The sequence below is a fragment of the Panthera tigris genome, chromosome B1 (assembly GCF_018350195.1).
Source record: "Panthera tigris isolate Pti1 chromosome B1, P.tigris_Pti1_mat1.1, whole genome shotgun sequence".
NCBI classification, from domain to species: Eukaryota; Metazoa; Chordata; class Mammalia; order Carnivora; family Felidae; genus Panthera; species Panthera tigris.
The window spans coordinates 112,473,619-112,495,046 of record NC_056663.1 but is presented as its reverse complement, the minus strand read 5'-3'; the positions used below and the strand labels follow the sequence as shown (position 1 = coordinate 112,495,046).

General features: G+C 40.0%; 1 protein-coding gene across 1 annotated transcript in view; it reads right to left on the bottom strand.

Annotated features, from left to right (window-relative positions):
- Positions 1 to 10,854: 10,854 nt before the first annotated feature.
- The window catches only part of ELOVL6 (ELOVL fatty acid elongase 6), a 142,216-nt gene continuing 131,642 nt past the window's right edge, over positions 10,855 to 21,428 (bottom strand). Inside the window, exons 4-5 of the mRNA XM_007098250.3 lie at positions 20,221 to 20,372; positions 10,855 to 13,266 (exon numbers count right to left, since the gene is read on the bottom strand). Of these exons, the coding sequence (XP_007098312.1) occupies positions 12,842 to 13,266; positions 20,221 to 20,372 (577 nt within the window). The 3' untranslated portion in view covers positions 10,855 to 12,841. The remainder of the gene's footprint in view (positions 13,267 to 20,220; positions 20,373 to 21,428) is intronic.

The following is a 21,428-nucleotide window of genomic DNA, read 5'->3' as shown; positions in this document are numbered from 1 at the left end:
GAAATTCTAACCCAACCACAGTCAAAAACAAAGGACTATCAATTGCCAAGTGCTGGGGACCTCAGAGGATTTGATATCTTGGAAAATTAGGCCAATTTCTTCCTCATATGTCTAAGTCTTTCAAATATATCACGATACTCTAATCCTACCTTTGGTGGTTATGGGCTAGTCTGATCATGATTGGTTTAAATTGCAGAAAGTGTGTCCTATCTCCAGAAATTAATTTAAAACATCACAGCTGTAGGAACTAAATGTTACTGTGTCATATGTGTCATATGTCTAGGCACATAAATATTTACTGACTAAATAAATAAATGAATATTTGTTCTAGTCAGCACATTACATCTCTGGTCAATCTTGACCTATTTTTATGTGGAGTAAATATTTAAATTTGTGGTCAAAAGGCTTCTTTTAAATGACTTCACTGGAATTTAATTAAATAACTGCCAGTTAGTCTCATTTGCATAATACTTTTTGGACTGCTTTGTACAATTTCTCTAAAGCCTTGACTAGCTTTCTGTTAATAGTGAGAGAACACGACTGATGCCTTAAGGTTTACATGCATCTCATATTCTGTACAATTAAATTTCTACTTTCTATTCAGCTCACCTTGTTAGACGGGGATAAAACCGTCTTGTTCCAACTTAATAGGAATATTGCAGAACCAGTGAGGAAATGCCCAAAGTGCTTTGATAATCTTACTTGTGTGTGCCTGGTGATTATATTAATTAAAATGTCTTTTGTGAGCAGCACATGAGTGGGTTTTTAGTCTTTGAAATCAGTTGATTTTCAACATGATGATGTAGTTGGATTCTGAGTCGCTGTGAAATATGAATATTTTAGAGTAGAAAAAACTGGTAATTTTCCCCACCGAAAGGAATATCCCATTGTGCCAAAAGGAAAGAAGCTATCAGACTTCTGAGGTCATGACAAAAAGATAAAGCAGCCATTCTAAAGGGCTCCCACTGACCCAAAATGGGATAACTTGAGCAGCCAAAAAAGAATAATGACTACAATTGGTTGAAACATATTGAATACATAAAACTCTATTAGTTCATCAAGATAATGAGAAAAAGAAGGGGGTGAATGAGAAAAAAAAATCTCAAAACTCATTTGTCACTATTGGAAGTGGCTTGTGCACCAAAATGATACTTTGAAAATTGCCATGTAAGGAAAGAATTAAGGACTTATCCTGCCTATCTGTATAGTTCCCTACATAAACGTTATTTTAGGATGCCCAAACGGCCTGAGGTGATGAAGAATGCTTTTTAATTAAGCACAAGAATTTTAGTTAATGTAGAAAAGAAACAAAATGATAAAATGTTGATTTTTCACCTCCAATAAAATAAATGATTCAAGCAAGTGTTATCAGAATGGATGGCAAAAGGACTAGATGAAAAATTTATAGGGAACTAGACATTTGAAAGATGTCAAAGTATGAGCCTGTAGTATACGCCTACAGTATATAGACATTATATTATATACTGACATTATAAAGTGGGGGCAGATTGCCATTTGAGCCACCTGGGCAATCTGAGACTCTCTAAAAGTGGGGAATCCAGGCATCATGCGTCTCCTTTAGAAATACACAGTACCTCCAAAAATGTTCTTGCCTAAAACCTTAGTCTGAATATAATGAAGCTTTAAGATCTGATTTCTCAGGGCGCCTGGATGGCTCAGTCGGTTAAGCAACTGACTCTTGGTTTAGGCTCAGATCATGATCTTGTGGCTTTGTGAGTTTGAGCCCCATGTCAGGCTCTGTGCTGACAGCGTGGAGTCTCCTTGGGATTCTCTCTCTCCCTGCCCCTCCCCCGCTTTCACTCTCCCTATCTCTCTCAAAATAAATAAATAAACTTGAAAAAAAAAAGACCTGATTTCTCATTTATAGGCAGTACTGGGGACAGAGAAATAAGTTAAATGATACCACAAGCTAACAATCAGAGAATCCAGAATGTAGGACATTTCATAAGACCATTGACCCTGTTTCTCTAATAAATCATTTGGCATGGGAAAAAAGGAGGAGTACTCTCTGTAGAAAGACATTTTGGAGATAAGCAGAGAAATTTGAAAAATGCCACTAGACGGTAATAAGAAATTATTAATTTTGCTAGGTGTCTTTATATCAATACCGTGGTTATGTAAGAAAATGTCTTTTTCTTTTTTAAAGCAATCCTTCCTGAAATATGTAAGAATAAAATATCATGATGCCAGGGATTTGCTTTAAAGCGAATATGGGAAATACAACAAAATGTTAGTAAATGTTAAATCTCAATGGTAGGAATATAGGGCTCATTACACTTTTTACTTTGATGTATGTTTAAAAGTTCTCATAATGAAAGGTTTAATCAATGGTTAGGTGCAATAAAACTACCTATGAATTAAGCTCTGAGGAGCAGTTCAAAATGGAGAAAAACTTCAAATTGTTTTTTAACATGCACATATATATGTACATATGGGACATTTTAGGAAGAACTAACATAGCTTTTTGGATGTAATGAGGATCTTTCTTGATAAACAAACTCAATGTAATAAAAGATTTTTTTCTTTTATTTCTTTTCTTTTTTTTAAAAGGAGAAACAGGCTCTAAGACTCTATTTGTTGAGGATACTGGCTTCATTCTGGTTTCACAGCTGGACACTGGATAAATCCACTGACTAGAACTGCGATTTTGAAAGAAACATGTGGCTTTAATTAACATGTCGTCGCTGTAACATAATTGCAGAGTAATACAGAAAGTACACTGAAATTCTAGACAAGGAGAACCCTTTTTAGTGGCATCGTACCTGAATTAAACAAAGTTTATAACATTTTGGTAGTTAAAGCCGAATCTGTAGCCTACACTCTCTGAGATGCAGTTAATTTAGTTGGAATGGACAGACAAACAAACGTGATTTCTCAGCCCAGGTGCAGCTTCTGATGATTCACACAGTTTTCTTCATACTACAGACATTTCCGAATGAAAGGTTTATTTGTGAGCTTAAAGGTAAGCGAATAGGTCTACATTGAACGATGCTTCTAGTGATTAATATTTCACTCACTACTTTTGAGTGATAAGTACATGTTTAATCAGCTTAGAATTTTATATGTTTTAGGGTGTTTTGAATATAATAACCATTTGGGAGTTATCTATGTTCCCGGAGTCAAGTTTCTTTTAGTAGAAAACCTCCTAACAAGACACTTGTTCTTGACAGATTCACCCATCAGATCCATAAAACAAAAAGACCATTCTGTTTCAGTTGAGATGTTTACGTGTAGATATTTGCGTCGAATTAATAGTCCTGGCACTTTTTAAATTAATTATGCCAAAAAATGATATTTAAGCTATAAAGTGCAGGAACTCAGCCATAAGATTTTTTTTGTTATTACAATATTCATGCAAGGAGTAGGCCTGTTGGTGACAAATGATCTCTGAGAACAGGTTACAATAATATTTGGGCACAAACTGTGGGTGCTTAGGTGAAAGATATTTTTTTCCCCTCAAGGATCTTTGCTAATCATGAATGACTACCAAAAGAAACAAGCAAAAATGTTGGAAAGAACTTTACGTTTGCCCTAATGGAAATAATCTATTAGCCTGAAAAAGACACTTCCTTTGTTTATAGAATGTGTTTTAACAATACGACAATGGAGTTCTATAGGCAAATTTCTCAAGGCTCATGGTGTAGAATAAAGAGAGGCTCATGTATATACCACCCAGAAATGAGAACATGACAAAGCAATAGTAATAGTGGTAATATTAGCTTAACATTTACTGAGCAATTATTTCATACCAAGGACTATGTTTAGCACTTTACAGGGACTATCGCATTTAATCCTCATAATAAATCTATGCAGTAGGTACCATTTTTATACCCATTGCCCAGATGGGGGGGAATGAGGCCCAGGCCTGCCAAATAACTACCGCCAAGCAGATGGCAGAGCAAGGCAGTTGGATCCCAGAGCTTATGTCCTGAAGTCCTAGACAAGAAGTTTTGCTAATCACAAACCCTACGTTACATGAGATTTTAACGTTTTCAGTAGAGTGAGCAAATATTAAGTAACTAAGCAAATAAGCCAGGAGCTGCAAATACAGTTCTGCCTGTTTATTAGTATACAATGAAAAAGTACAAGGACTTTGTCGATGTACGGAAACACACACATGTACAAACATTCACACTAAACACACAGCTAGTATGAGAAAGAAGTGAGAGCACTAAAATGGTACAGGTTACACCCACAACTGCACACCAACATTTATTCATCCTTTCAGCTAACATTCAGCCCTCTGCCACGCCCTGGCATTGCTAGGGAGAACAGGCAAACTGGATTCCTGTCCTACAGAGCTTGTAGTCTACTGAAGAAGAGGGACTTGAAACAGTCCACAAATAACTAATCATTTAATCACTGTGAAGATGAACCTCACAAGGTAGAAAAGCACAGTGCAGTGAAGAGAAAATACAAGTACCCTAACCTGTGCTTATACTTGGAGGCAGAGGAAATGGGCCATGAGTCAGGAATAAACAGAGCAAATCTAAGAAATTATCGTGACTTTCTGCGGTTTGCCCGTTTAATTCAAAAATAGATTTTTACTGGAAGGGAAAAGACTTGTTTTAAGTATCTCTGCACTTCATTATTTATTTGTGGCCGTGGCAGGGAGCCTCAGCTGAATTTAAGCGAGTCACAGAGACGGCTGGACCTATAGTGGTGGCAGGTGTTAGGGAGTCCGCAGGAGAACGGGGCCGGGACGGGGCCTTTTGGAAAAGGAGCTCTACCTGTGCCCTCTGCTAAGCGTGGATATGTCTGGGTAAGTCTGGGGAGCAAATGCAGTGGCCGCAAAGTCCAGTTACACTGGGGCTATGAACTCTCCAAGGAGGGTACTTATCCATAAGTGGAGAAGGAAACTAGGTCCATTGAGCTCAACCCAGGAGAAAGCTTTGCCCATGCAGAGGAGGATGGCTGTTCCCCCAATTTGTCTCCTGGAGACATGCCTGGCCCCTGACTAGCGAACCGGGCCAGCTTTCTCACACGGCACATGTGACCAAGGGGAAAGAGACATCCTGCCCCACAGGAGAGCAGTGGGCGGTGGTCGCCTGCTGAGGACTGCTGAACCTGGCTGTGCAGAAAGCAAGACTTCAGGGCCCAGCAGAGAGATGCAGTAGCAGCTGGGCCTGGTGGAAAAGGGAGGGAGGGAAGGAAGTGAGGTGGGGGTGATGGCATAACAGAAATGCCTGACAGAGGCTGCGAGACTCCCCTTGGTGGTTTCCAGAATTAGATGCAAAGGACTTGGCAGGAAGTCAGAGGTCCTGCATCACTGGGAGCTACAAACTGGTAAACCGTTGGTCTCTACAGGCTGGTGGGTCCAAGGGAAATTCACGTTACAGGTAAATGAACAAATGAGTTGGCATAGCTGCCTAAGTCTGTTTGGAAGCTCAGTAGGTTTATTTATGTTGTCTTAATTTGATTACTCTGAGACGAAGTTGAAGTTAGAACTGCTTGTAATTTGGAAACAAAGTGCTCGTTTTGCAAAAAGGCTCTGGAATTTTATAGTAACGCACATAGAACTATGAACCGTGGAGGATGCAGGAAGAGTGAACACTGCCTTCTCTTTGTAGAGAGATATTGGCTGCCTTAAGAAACACCCATCAGAGTTTTCATAAATAAAACATAGCAGAGCAATGCCCAGTGTGTGTGTGTGTGGGGGGGGGGCAGTTTTCCCTCTAGTATGAAAGGAATTAGTGTAGTCGATAGAAAACGAGGCTGTGTATGAAAGCCCAGTGTGTAGCACAGGGTTTTCACCCTGGGGGCCTGAAAATACCAAAGATAGCAGAATCCAGGAGTGAGATCGCAGCGGGGTGGGGGGGTGTCAGGAGGGGGCTGGCACATGTGTTTAACCCTTAGGTTGCAATGTTGTTTTCGTAGTGTGTATGTGTATGATCTTTTCCGCACAAATACATATTCTATGATGCATATATAAATAAGGTGAAATACCAAAGGTTACTTCTTTCAGTTATTATGTACATGAAAAACAATGAAAAGCAGAAGAAAATGTAAAAGGTGACAGCGTAAAATGGATAGTGAATTAGATATCTCTTTTACATCGGTAGGATCTGATCTTTTCCTGACCCAGAGCTTCTCATCTTGCCTAGAGTCTTTTATTAGTGACATGATGTTTCAGGACAGCATGGAATGAGGCAGACAGCACATGCAGAAGCACGTGTGTGACTATCCAGTTGTGTGTGGGGGGGGTGGGGGGCAGGATGTCCATCCCCCCATTGTGGACATCCTGCCATCACCATTGCTTCTCAGCAGGGCCCCCTGTAGACTAAGGTGTTTGGCAATAACTGAGACCCTGCCCCAGATCTGCCAGGACTGGAGATTCATCAGCTATAGACCGATCAGTGGGGAGCTCTTAATTATTTTAACTGTCCTGATCATTGATTTAAGGCACTCCCTGACTCCAATTAATTTCATTCACTTTGAAACAGCAAAAAACAGCCAAGAGTGCTCATGTTCCTGAAATATTGGTATTCGGATCCCATTCTTATGTTTCCACTTCTAGGAAGTCTACTGGAGTAAGTTTCTGGGTTTTGAAATAATGTAAGTGCAGCCTTTTTGTTAGCTAGATGATGATATAAAATGCTTTATGTTTTAATGCTTGCTTCATTCATCTCTGGAGCTTGTATTGTATCACTGGTTTTATCAGTCATTTGTATTGGGTTTCTGAGACTGCTATCAAAACGAGAAACACCCCCTACGTTTGCTTCTGCTTTTCTTTCTTTTTTTTTGAGTGAAGTTAATAAAATAATTTGAGAGTAACATGGAGTTCCCTGCCACCCTGCCCCATTTTATCCTGAGTTAAGAGCATACGTTAAATAGGTTAGCAAAGGAATATAAAGTTCCCTCTTTCTTGGGGTGCCTGAGTGGCTCAGTCTGTTGAGCATCTGACTCTTGATTTCGGCTCAGGCCATGATCCCAGGGTCGTGGGATTGAGGCCCGTGTAGGGCTCCCGCTGAGCATGGATCCTGCTTAAGATTCTCTCTCTCCCTCTGCCTCTCTGCTGTGCTTGTGCTTTCTCTAAAATTAAAAAATAAAATTTTTTTCTTATTTAAAAAAAAGTTCCATCTTTATTCTGAGATGATGTAAAAAGAGGCATGTTCATAGCAATTTGGCTGTGGAAAACATCCCCCAAATGACAGGTTCTTGGGTGCAGGCCTACCCTTGCTAATAGTCCACAGGTGTGCAGGTAATGAATCTGCTGTGCCTTCCTGGGGAAGAGGTGCTATGCTTTCAAAATATTCTCCCCCACATACATTTTGCCCTGAAACCCTTTGTCCAGTGACATGGCAAATTGCTTCCTAGTTCGGTGCCAGGTATTGGAATGTTATTAATATATACTCTACTTCTTCCAAAGGATTCGAATGGCAACAATGAAACTGAAGTTAAGAAGATGTTAAAATTCCATTCCTTCTACTGCTGTGACATTTGATTTAACGAGAAAAATTTCCTCATCTGTAAAATGGGTTATCCAACTGTGACTGTCTGCCCCATGACTGCTCTGGTGAGCTAATAGGTCTGGAAAGCACGTAAATTAAGAAGTGTTGTATCTGTGGGATCTGTAGTTGTTCGGGGACTACGTCATTATTGAGCTCTACTTGAGACCCCCAGTGACTCACCTACGTTCCACGAGAACATTGGTGTTAAGTGTGGAGTGACCTTCCTGAGATTTCTGAGTAGGCTGTAGTGTCCAGGATGCCCCCTTTGGAGTGCCCAGAGCAAGAGATCAAAGAAACCAGAAACATAGTTTGATTTTAAATCAAAAGTTATGACTTTATTTTAATATACCAAGAAAAAATATTTCTTTGAATGTTGTGAAATAAGCACTTGAAAATAACAACTCCAACATTGCTGTGATTTGCTCTGTGAAGCTTCTGTGGGTGAACTTCTATCTGAACGTGCTCTGGGGCCCCTAAGAGGCTGCATCTCTCAGCGGTTTTCAAGTTAGCAGCAAGCAGCCTCCTACCTGAACATGCCCGGACAGACCTGCCTGAGACTGACATGCCTGGGGAGCACAATTAGGCTACTTCTGGAGAGTTCTTGATATCTGCCCACAGAGAGAAGTCTCAAGAGCCAAGTGTTGAGAAATTGTTTAAATACCAGCATGAGTCAGGACCCCTCGATCCTGGCCTAAGTGGGTTGCAATTATGGCTTGACCCTGACTTATGGGACCGGTTTCTTGAATTTAACGAGTTGCTTCAGAAGTTTACTACAATGTAGTTTTGGGCCTAGATTTCCACTGAAGTGTATCTGACTGCAAGACTTTTGTTTGCCTGACATAAAATTAAAATGCCCTTATTATGACCTTTCCAAACCCACACATGGGTGTGCATGCATGCTTTCTCTTCTATTGTCAGAACAACTTCTGTTTCACTTTTTTCTAAGTGTAATTCAGGAGGAAGGGAAGCCTGGGAATTACTGTCTCCCCTTCTATGAGCCCTGAATTTTTAAAGTATTTGAGGATGAGGAAAGTTAATGGGATGATTCAACAGGCTTGTGAATATTCGATACTCTGTGCGGGTGTTCTTAGCTATGGGTTCCGCCATGTGGCTGGAGGACGTTTATAATTGGGAGTCTGTCACAACTGGCATTCAAAAAAATGCTATAATGGCACTGACCTTGTTTTGCTCAAGTATTGGGTACCAGCAGACCAAGGCCGTCAGTTCGTTGGAAACTGGGTCCTAACACTTCATACTGATTGTTGGCACAAAGTATCGCTGCTTTATTGGCTCTCACTTCAGTGTGTGCATACTACAGGCCAAACCCTGTGGTGCATTCTCAGCAAAATCTCTTCTTGATGGTAATGGGTCTGAGGCGCAAAGAATCAGATCTTGTGTATGAGACGGAGAGCACTTAACAAAGCTACAGGAGACGGTGACTCACGGGACGAACTATCATCCTGAACTGATAGCAAAATATCAGTGGAAACAAAAAAACCTGAACTACTGGAAAGTTCTGGGATTCCATCATGGAATTTTCACACAGTTACACTCTTGGGGACAGAAACTTTTTCAGGGAAACAAGTGTCTAAAAGAGACAGGCATGGACCACCACATACATCTCAAAGCACTCGATTCTGGGATCAAAGTCTACTGGATCTTCTCCACTCCACTACCAGCTCTCTTGAATCAGCACGTGGCCAATCCAACAACTCCGAGAGAGAGCAAAAAAAAAGCCCTCAGGATGTGCTGGAGCTGACAGTTGTGTGACACCTGGTCTCTGAGGGGAGGCTGTTTTATCAGAAAGAGAAGAGAGTAACCTGAACACGCTGTCTCTCCCAGGTAATTTTGCAGTCTGGGAATGAGGCCAGACTTCTGGAGCATTCTACTCAGTGTAGTTTACTCCAGGCACTTTGTTTCTTTGATGTGCCAGGTTTTATCACAAAGATACCACATCTGATTTAGAAAAAAAAAAAAATTCTGTAGATCTCTTTCCCAGAAGTGTTCTACCATTCTGTTCTGCAAAACTCCTACCCAAATGAAGTTTCTGATTCAGGCCAGAACCACATTAGTAGAGAGGTGGGGAAGTGAGAGTAATATAATCAATCCTTTCTTCCCCCTTAAGCAATCTATCCCTCCCCCCTAGTTTTTATAGTGGAGTGTGACTAGAAGGGTGAGGGTAAATTATCTGGAATAAGAATCTCGATAGAGGATTTTAATTTGGTACTTTGGCCTGGCAGGAATTTAAATAGTACAGTATTTACTCTTTTCTCATTAGCAAAACTAGAAGGCCCAGATAAAACCTCCAGAGTGTTTTTCATTAGAATGTTTTTCATCGCAAACTTGTAGACTCGGGTTGATACTCAGACCTCGGGCATCAAATTGCATGCACTTATATATGAAATGAAGGATGTTTGTTTGTTTTTCAACCCAGAAATGTTTTCAACATGGTGGGATTGGAATGCAGTGGAAAATCTCCAATAGAAAGATAATCTATTGCAGCATAGAGGGGCAGTTCTAAAAACTTGCCTGCCCAAGTTTTTCTGGAATGTTAACTGATAGTAGGATTATCTATGTGGCAGTCAATTCTCTGGTAGGATTCAGATTTGCCATGGGCTAGTGGTCCAGCCTCTTATCTCGATATAATTAAGTAATCAAGCCAAGATGTTAAAAACATTGTATTGAAACTGTAATACCAGAATTTTTTTTTAAGGTTTTTTTTCCTCCCATGATAAACATTGGAAAAGCCTTTAGATATATTTAGCCAATTCAAAAACTATTTATTAGACATTCAACCTGTAAACAAAAATTCTAAATTATCTCACAAGTGAACACAAGTATGAACCTGTATCAAGATAAAAGTGCTTTGGAAGCATCATTTAGAGTCTATTTAAGGTCTATGCTCATTTCCTTATTCTAACCTGCACTGAAGGATCAATGATAAATCAATGGATTCAATAATTAAATTAAATCAACCAGATAAGCTCTAACTGGTCCTTCAGTTAAACTCAAGTCAGCTGTATTTGGCCTTTTCCTCATTTTAATTATTCTGCTCCTTTTCTTTTATAAGGAAAAAAAAAAGCATATTGCACAGTATCATGGATTTTCAAAGCTCAAAATAACATTATTTGCATCCTAAGAACCTAGTAGCTGTTATAGCAGGTCCCACCTTTTTAGCTCATGCCTGTTTTTGCCTTAATATCACAATACATCCCTCCGTCAATTGTCTCTCATCTCTGGACCAATGTCAAGACATCATAGACTGTTCACAATAATTTAACACAGATGTAACAGTTTCCCTCCCCTGCAAAGCCCCATCCCCACCCTGGGTCTATCAGTCATGACCTGGTTTGCATGGATTCTTTGTTCATTGTTCAAGCCATTCACACAGAATGGGATAAAACTTTATTCTTTTAAATTCCACACATAAACAAGATGCTGAGAAAGCCCTTGTCATCTCTGACAGAGAAGCAGAGCAGCTCTGTTTCATGAATGACAGCACAATTAAAGCTAAAATAATATAAAAATAATCTGAAAAATCCCTTTTACTGTACACTCTCAAATAAAGCAAGAAAGATAAACAATAGTTTTCCTTTTCTGCTAGCCAGAAAATGTGTCTCTATGCATTTGGGCTTTGAAGTTGAGTGTACCCCACATCTGTGTGCATGTACGTGTGGTTATGTGTGTATAGTCTACACAGTGTAGCTGCTAATCGTTTTCATCTAGTTTTTCTAATCATGAAGCTACTTAACCAATTAGAATACTAGCATATCACATTGAACAATTTTACATAATTGCTTCTTTGAAATACTAGGAATGTTTACACATTTATTTGGCTTGTAAAGGACTGAAATATTACAGATAATATTATATTATCTAGCTTTTTTTTTTTTTTTTAAACAATATGGCTCTTAATAAATTGATTTTCTGAGTTCCAGAGCGAAAGTCCCTTTTAAAAAAATTTCTGAAGCGGACTTGAAGCAGGAAGAATGTCTTCTGATTTGGCCAAAAATATGACGAGTATTTTATATCATTTAAAATTTGAAGGATAAGTCTCTAAGGGGCCCTTTGTTGTCAACTGTTCAGCCAAACTTGCCATGAAGTGTCTGTTGAAGTATCTCCACTTGACCAGCAGAGGGCACTTTACACACCTCTGCATTGCTTAGGCAGCAAATGCAGAGGATGAGGAAACACAGTGTTCACCCAATATCAGGAAGAGCCCTGCAGATTTCTTTTTGAAATTCACAAAAATATAGAAAATATGGACTGTACAACAGGGTTTCATTTGGAAAGTTATGTGTGTGAAGTCAAATAGAGAGGGGTATGCGTAGTCTGTTGTATTCATCTTCGGCCCCCTACTTTCCCTCCTGTCCTTTCCCCTTTTTCCCAGCTCAAGAGTGATATCCGGCTGGATCTTTTCACAGGTAGTACAGAATCCATTTTCAAATCATTTGGTTGAGTTTTACCTTTTCTATTCTGTATTTACTCTTCGGTTCCAAAGCCCAGGGCAACTGAACCAAGGATAATCCTTTCTAGCTCATTTCCGAGTAGAAATTACAGTTAAACTATCAGAAATGCTCCATGATGGAGCTGCCCCTTGAGGAACTGGGCTGCGTTGTTTCCGTCTTCCCCGGAAGAACCTAGGAAAAGTATTGTGCCCCGTTTGGTTCTAGCAAGCCCACACTAGCCTGAGCCTGTGCTACGAAGGGAAAGATACCAGTCTTTCTCTGAGTTGAAATACAATTGTTTACATCTGTTTTCATGAGAGGTGATTAAGACATCTTTTCTTTTGGGGGCTACAGCTACTAACCTTTCTTTAAAAGGTTTTACTTTTTGCAAAAGCATTATTGTTCTAGATACACACCCTGTGTCTCTTCCATTTTATCTATTCTATTGGCTCCAGTTTAGTGTCAAAAAAGATTAGAAAGGATTGTGTGTGTATGTGCTCGCACGGTTTTTTAAGTAAACTTCTTTCATTCTTAGAGAAATATAACACTTAGTAAATATGTTTTTTGTTTTTTTTTCATATAGTGTTAATAGCCTTTGTTTACTTTCTACTTCTCTCTCTTTCTGTGCCTCTGGCTCACTTTTGTTCTCATTTGTCCTAGAACTGACAGTGAAAGGGGAATGGGGTTTTCCAGCAGCAGTCCTTTGAGATGGAGGTGCACTCAGTGAGTCCTCACCCAAAAAGGATCATAAACTTACTGGGTTACGTCAACCTAATTATCCCTAAGCTGCCTTGGGTTTTGTGTTTGCTCATGTGTTTTGTTTTGTTGTAGCTGCACCATGTGTGATTCCTTGTGCCATTTTCTTTTGTCTATTGTTTTTCTTGATGACCCTGAGCTATGGCTTTCTCCTCAGTTCCAACACTATTCAGCCTTCGTTGTTTTCCTCATCTTGCCGATGTAGGCCTCAAAGAAGAAGTGGCAGAAAAGCACAAGGTAGCTGAGGTACATGAGTGAGGACCAGAAGATGTTCTGAAAGTGAGAGTGACACTGGTCTTGCTGCATCCAGGAGAAGACCAGGTAGTTAATGACACAGCCCATCAGCATCTGAGTGATCTGGGACAGGGTGATGAACATGGCAAACTTCCGGGAAACTCGGAAACCTGCCGCTCGCAAGGCATAGTAAGAGTACATCACAGCGTGCACGCCATAGTTCATGGTCATAAACCAACCACCCCCGGCTACCATGTCCTTGTAGGAGTACCAGGAGTACAGGAGCACAGTGATGTGGTGGTACCAGTGCAGGAAGATCAGCTTTTGCTTCCTCAGAATAATGAATATTGTATCTCCTGAAAGACAGAGAAGGCAAAAAATGTGCATGAGCCCCTTGACCATGACATAATGGTAATTCACATTTTTACAAGAAGGTAGGCATCTTGAACTCGCACTTGGGCGTGGCACGGACGGGGTTAGAATCCGGGAATGGCACTAGCTCTGTGAGCTTGGGCAAGTTACTTATCCTCACGATTTTCCAGTTTCTGTAAAATGGGGATGATGGTGGGGATACCAACAGTAGCTTGGAAATGTCCGAGGACTAAATAAGATAACCAACATGCCCTCTTGACACATGGAAAACACTCGATAAATGTTACTTTCGGAAACCTGTTTTACACAAAATCTTAATAACTTTTGATCTAGAAGGGCCATTAGCAATCATGCTATCCAATTTTTAACTCGGCCATACATTTTAGGAAATATTGTCTGGAAGAGTCAAGTGACTTCTCTCAGATCATTTATCAATAGAGACAAACAGATTAGAATTGGAGTGCTCAGCAAAATGTCTTTAGGCCTCTCTAGAGTAGGAAAACCATTTTTCTTTGGTATATGACAAAAGGTACTCCTCTCCTAAAAAACATATCTTTGTAAGCTCCCTGTAAAATGTGAAGCCTCGACATACAGCAGTTGGAAAAGTAAAATGTGAGGAAAAGACAAAAGCAGAGAGAGAAAAGTCACCTTTTACCCAGTTTGCTGAAGTAAAATTTTATATCTGAAAATTTTATATCAATGAATCGAACGATTAAAAACTTAAAAATGACACACATTTTTATGGAGTTAACTTTGAGAAAGCTTTCCAGGATCTATTAACAATATTCTCTTGAAGAAAAAGACCCCTGTTTCTAAGGTAGGAAATTTATGTTATAGACGCTAGGATTCTGCTCAGGTAGGTAAATGCTATTTATACGTAATGATTCTCTGAAAAGCCTTAAGGATTCCAAAAAATATACTGTAGAAAAACTTATGTGAAAATGGATGAAGAGCAAGCTTAGTCACAAATACACATAATTCCATAAACAACTATGAAAGAAGTGGAAAAGACATTGGGATGTGGGACAAAAACAGGATGTATGCTCCTGGTTCTTCTCTCTGGTTCTTCTCAGATATAGGAAAACTCAACATCCTTTGCGACCTTTGGAATTTGATTTGCTTTGCACAACGAGAACTAGAAGGCCCCTCGTCTCATTCTGAAATCTAATTAAGCACAAAGGGAATTAGTACTTACCCATGTCTTATCCCTTATATACTTCATGGATGCCCTAAAACATTTAACACTCGGAAAGGTCAAAGAACGTGAGGTCTGGGTAAGACTTTTAAGGTTCTGATGGTCATGGTTGGAATAATATAGGTGGTGTCCCATTTCATTCAGCAGGAGCTATTCGTTTGTTTCTCTACAGAATTGTTAGACATTATCACTTCATATGTGTTTAGAACAGAAAAGGACAGCTATCAGTTGCTGTATTTCTGAACATATTATCAAATTTTCTTGGAAGTCCTTTTTTCTCTTATGAGATGTCTGGCATATTATGCCTTTAAATGTTAGCCAGACTGATAATGATTGATGGTGACAGTTACTCTGACTTGTATACTTAAGGGACAGAACTGGTATCAGGAGACCCGGGGTCTACTTCTTAGTGTTAAGCTGTGCTATTTTCGTGTGCCTGTCAAAGATCCACTATTTCTGTGTAATTACTACTTTGTGCCTCCCTTGGCTCAGTAAACTATAATGTAGACACAATAATTCTAGCTTACTTTTGTTCAAAGTGGAAAGAAGGTAGAAGTCCAAGGAATTATATGTTAAAAACAAATTCAGTCATTCATAATTGAGAAGATGTTTTTTATGAGTCTCGAAGCATGAACAGAAATGTATATAATCCACCATGACATCCAACCATGTTGCAATAAAAGTTATTTGCTGTAAAGTAACAAGCACCTCATCCTTTTTAATTCTTTTGATTTTTAACTCTAGCATCACTTTTATGTTAAAACTGTATTGTCTAAAGAACAATTTCAGTGTGAGGAGAGTAATAGGGGACAAAAGACAGACCATATTAGAATAAGCTAACTGGGAACCAAAAGTGGGGCCTAGAGTTCTGGAATTGAAACTTGATTTGTGTTTTTCCTGTCTAAGTAGGAGTCTCACATCTCACGAGTAGGGGGTATTTCCATTTAAATGGGGGAGCTGGAGGTGAAGGACATGTCATGAGAGCTATAAAACAAAATTAATTTGATTTCATTTATGATTTTTTTTTTGAACAGACAGGATGGCAGGTGGAGGAATGAAGATGGGATTTCCCAGTAAAGGTCGTGGAGCCTCTCCGGGCTAGTCTCCAATGCCCTATTAAGGTTAGTATCCCCAAGGAGGCTGCTGACCTAAGGAATGGTAGATTCTCCTGGGCAAGGGGAAGGGGAAACTGGCGGGGTTCCAGAAGGGCTTCCCTTAAGACCACCTACTTTTTTTTTTTTTTTTTTTGGATATTGCAGCTGAGATGCAATGTCACACCGCTCTGGAAGTTATGAATTATTTTTCTTCTGGGGAAACAACATAATCTCACAGTTGACTTGTCATGAGCCCGTCATGCCATGGTATGGTATTGACAGGCCTGCCACAAGCTACAGAGTGACCTACAAATGCAAACCAAAGATAGGGATTGTGTATTTATTTGATGTTGGCCAACCAATCTTTTCTGGCCAAAGGTCTGGTTGGCATCATGGAAAGAATGTTGGCCAACAATCAGCAGCGGGACTCTCGACTCTCAGACGCTTCAGCCACATCATGTATTTTAGGTACCGCTGGTTCGTGTTCTCCCTACCACTGTCTAACTACTTTTGATTCAGCTATTTTCAGTCTGCAGGCAGGGTGTGCTCTTCTCATTCCTAAGTGTCCCTTCTGAACTGTACCTTCAGCCTGTGTGCCTGTTAAGTACAGGTGTCTGTGCGGCTTTGGAGAAGCCCATCAGCATTTGGAAACCCCCGGGTTGCTCACAGTCACCAGGAGATGGACAGCCCACTGTGCGTGGTTTGTCACAGATGGCTATACCCCTCTTCGCAGAGTTAGCTGGAGCTCTGCTGAGTCAGAGTTTCAAAAACAATGACGAGCTCAACTGTGCAAGGACCTAGACTCAGAGCAGATGTTTCCAAGTTTTCACAAAAGCAGATCTCAGCAGCTTTTCATATAATTCAAACAGTAGGCGCGCAAAGATTTTGGCACACAAAGCAGGTTGGCGGTTCTCTTCTCCTCATTTGTTGTAATAGATCGTAACTCTATAATTCACTGAAATGAGCTCCCTGTTTTCTGCTGAAACAGAAAGCCCTTCTTGCTATTAAGAGTTGAGTGAAGGAGGAATGGTGATAGGATTTGATGGGTGGTGGCGAATGGGGAAGATGAAAAACTGCTAGGGGCGGATGATGGCGATGTGAGTAATTCAAGTGTTCTTAATGCCACAGCGCTGTATACTGAGAATGGTTAAGTTTTACATTATGTGTATTTTGCCATCCCTACCCCACTCCCCCCTCCCCCATCAGCCCCCAAAGAAAAGTATAGTGAAAACTGCAGGCATGTAGGTTTGAGTGGGAAAACAGAGTTTCAGTGTTGGACACAGAAGAACTGTTCCTTCTCACAGGAACCTTTTCTTTCTGCTGCACATAAGGGAGTCCAGAATCTTAGGGTATTGAACAGCAGAGCTTAGGACCTAAAAATAAGAAAAGTTCTAAATAATCCAAGTGGATAAATCTTTATTTCTTTCCTTTTTTTTTTTTTTTTAAAGTTTATTATTTTTTTTGTTTTTGAGAGAGTGAGTGGAGGAGAAGCAGAGAGATAGGGAGAGAGAGGATCCCAAGCAGCCTCCACACTGTCAGCGCAGAGCCCGAGGTGGTATCAAACCCACGTGAGATCAGACCATGCTCTGAGCCAAAATCAAGTGTTGGACGCTTAACTGACTGAGCTATCCAGGTGCCCTGTGGATGAATCTTTCTTAACTAAGTGGTAGAAACAATGTTTTCTAAGAATGAAAAAATTGAAAAGGGTCTTAACTTCCAAAATGAACAAGAAGGCATTCAAGAAACATGTTCACTGAATTAGGGCTAGGGGCTGGCGATCTCTTGAGGCACTCAACTGGTACTGATTTTTGGATCTATTTTGATTCAACAGTTTAGTTTGGGAAGGCCATTGTCAATGAGCTCCAGACTATTCAAAAGGAAATAAAACATATTTTAAAATAGAAAAACAAAGCAGTCTGACCATGAAAATATGTATATAATGAACCTGAAACTACATGAAGAATGTCATTAAAGAACCAGATTAAGTTTAGGATTCCCGCCCCCGCCCCGCCCCCCACTCTTTAGCCCATTGTCAACACTTCAATTCTATATTTTAACTATTAAGAAATGGAGTGTTTGATATCCAACCTACAACCCACTAAGATGCATGAGGCTTCTTAGGGAAAGAGATTATCAAAACACTGGCACAAGGGACTACAGTACAGCTCCTTCTGGGCTCAAGAGGGAATAGAATTGTGTTCAATTATAAGGTCTACCTTGGGGCAGTGGGGAGTGGTGAATTTGGGTCTAGATTAAATAAGACAGCTGATTAATTAGCATCACCTGGACTAACACTCTAACAAGACACAGGATAACAGCACAAACACCTCTAAAATGCTTCACCAATAGTTCTAGTCTGGAAATTTTAACTCTGTCCGCCATCCTAAAACTTTGATGTCAATCTGGAACAGAAGATAGGAGGACAGACAGTAGAGGTCTACTCATGTCTTTGAAGAAAAATGACCACTATAGATAGGTTGAGGTGGCTCTTCGATAAATTATTCTAAAGGTAGAAGGGACTATTTTGAGTTTCAAGTCCCTCAAATACAATGGCATAAAATTCAGAACACAGACAAGCAGCGTTTGCAAGGAAAAGGATTTCTAGAAGCAAAGACTGAGTTTGTTTCTTTGCAATTTAAGGCTTAAGGGCCAGAAGCATAGAAGCACCATTGCTGATTTGAAAAAAAATACGTTGAGCGTAGTAAGGTAGAAATTGTGAAGAGTGTTCAGTGGTGAACATGTTGGGGGGGGGGGTTACATGTTTCAACTATTCACTGTACTCATATATTTATGGTCAGTTTTGTATCAAAAAAGATGGGGTGGTTCAGGATCCTTATTATACAGTATAAATTAAGTCAAAGGGATATGATATTTCTCAAAGTGAATAGTTCTCAAACATTAATAATGTATGGATTTTAAAGAAAATGTCACAAAACCCCAGGGGAATACATGAGAATGCACGCTCATATTCTTAGACCAACCCCTGTTTGAGAAAAAGTAATCTGCCTCAGAAATTCTATGAATCTAAAGCATCACTATGAAAGAAATATATCTGGCAAGACAATCTTTTATTTCATCTATAAATGCAAACACAAAATTAACATGTTCCCATAGAATTTTGAAATTCCTAAAAACACATCTGTTTTAGGCACTGTGTATGGCTCCAAGTTTGGAAAACATTTTTCTAGTCTAAGATTTGACAGCTTGTGGTCTCAATTCAAACATGAAAAAAATAGCGTCCTGTGGCCTGGTTCATAAAACTCCTATTCTAAATTTCTTTTTAGATGGATTAGACATTCTATTCCAGACTCTATTAAACATCCATTGTAGGTGCTTAACATAAATATATTAAGTGAATGAATGAATACATCCATACTAATGCATTTCACCCTAAGTCTGCTTTCATAGACTCTGCACACACAACGGTGATCTACTTATTTTGGAGAGGACCCCTCTCCATACCCCTGCTTTTCTTAGGAAAGGTTTTCTGAAGTTTTCCTTGTCTTTGATTTGGGAAACTAATAGTCAAACCAATAGTTCAAATCCATTGCCAGTTCTCTGTAGGCAGGATATATAAAGCAGCTGGTAGAAAGTGGTAGATTGTCAACATACACATCAGAGAGATCTCACATCCCTTGTGAACAGACACAGGATATGAAGTAGGGACACCTTAAAGAAAGACTCTGGGTAGTTTGTATTGTAGCATGGCTTACAGTGAAAGTACAACCTCTAACCCCCTTTTTAGGAGAAACAGGAGAGGGAATACAATCTATAAATAAATATTTTGAACTAAATAATACAATTCTTAACTCCATATAAAAAATTAAAAAACCCAGAGAGTAGGTGTTCCCTGAGGATATAAACCAGTTTTGAGATGATGACCAGTACTGCTCATGGATGAACCCAGAGTTTATGATCACTAGCAGATCACTTTCTCCGACAGTAAAGATATTGGTGAACTACATCCACGTCAAATCCTTAGTCACAAATTTTCCAGTTTCTGCTAACCTATGCCACACTTGTATTCAAGACCATTAAAGAGTTGAAGAAGAAGAAGAAAAAAAACACCCTACATACACTGGGAGTTATTTTGGATTAATTTCTAGAAGGTGGGCCATATTCCTCTTCTCCAAGGCCCGTTCCTTAGATGATTAAAATCAAACGTCAGAAACCAATGCTTAGCATTTGTTACTTAGAACATGAGGATACCCAAATGAAAGGCTAGTTTCTAGGTCTGAATCTAACAGCAGGATGAAAGTATGCTTCCATGTGGGACTGGGAAATTGCTGCATTGTGAATTTTCCTCCATATTTGCATCTTAGCACAGCTGCTAATGTGCTGGACAGAAGGGGCCACATAGATTTTATATGCTCTGGCAGTGTATTTTCAGTAGTGTTTGGAAGTCTGCATGTTTACATAAACTATTTTGCTCTTTGTATATACCATGAACAATGATTGAAAAGGAAGGAAGGAGGGGAGAGAAGAAGATAGCGGAAGTTAGTTAAGAACTCTCAAATTCATTAATTATAACTTTCCTGCAACCAATAAAACAGGGCCTTCAAATCGTTTCTTTGTTTTAAAATAAATACCGTGGGTGTGTAGCTACCAAGGGGGCTGGGGGTGGAAACGGAAGGAGAGAAGACACTCACCTAGTTCGGGTGCTTTGCTTAGCACAAATGCATAAGCCCAGAATTTGCTGACAGGTCCATTGTAAAAACTCTGGTCACAAACTGACTGCTTCAGGCCTTTGGTCATCAAAATGTACACCATATAAGCACCAGTTCGAAGAGCACCGAATATACTTCATAACGAAAAGAGAAAAGAAACAACATTCAGGAAAATAATTTCATTTCTGACATTACTCACACTTTGAAGACTGTCTGCCGCTCGTGGGAAAGAGGTATAGATGACTCATAATCATTTGCATTTACCCAGAAGCATCTTAAAATGTTTTGTAAGCAAGAGCAACAAAACTTCTTCGCAGTGCTTTATTCTGAAAACCATACACAATGCCACTTATTCTTCATCAGCAGACCCCCAAAAGGCCATGGACAAGGGGAATGGATCCAGGGCAGGCTCTCACGAGGAAGTCTAGTGACCTCTGTGTTTCAGCTTGAGGAGAACTATCCTTTGGGGAGGATATGGGCTTGGCTGAAAACTCTTGGAATCATCTCAAGTCTGTCCTATTGATGAGGTTTTGGGGCGCTGGCGAGGGGTCTGGAGCCGACGACCAAGAAAGAATTCTTGAAGACATCTTTGGTGCAAAAAGGTGATTTTGTTGAAGCATGGGGAAAGGACTTGTGGGCAGAAAGAGCTGCCCCGGGACCACGAGGAGAGACTGGTTACATACCATGAAGTTGCGGGAGGTAAAGTCCAGTGGAAGTTTCCAATGAGATTTTCATATGCTAAAGAAGACTCACAGGATCCTGGAGGCCTAGCTATTGTCAAGCTAAGGTTGTTTTTCCCTCTAGCAAAGCATTAGCATTATGACAGTAGGGAGTTCCTGGAGAACCTTTTACTGCGCCTGCCTCAAGTATTTGCCAATGGGCTGCAGGTTATAAGGAGATTTAATTTTATCCGCCATTTCCTTCTGCCTTTGTTTCCCACATCACTATGTCCAATCATTTTCAAAGTCCCCGGCTGTATTGCTTGAGTATCTGTTTATTTCTCTCCACCAACTCTTCCTTTACTTTTGGACTGGCCTCATCAATGTAGACCTCCATGGCATCTTTTTGGACCCCAGCAGCAGCCTTTAAACCACTAATATCATTGGTTACCCTTTTCCACTCTAATCTGTCTCACAGAAGCCAGAAGAAGGCTCAGCTCTACTGTCACCTCCTCCAGGAAGCCATTCAGG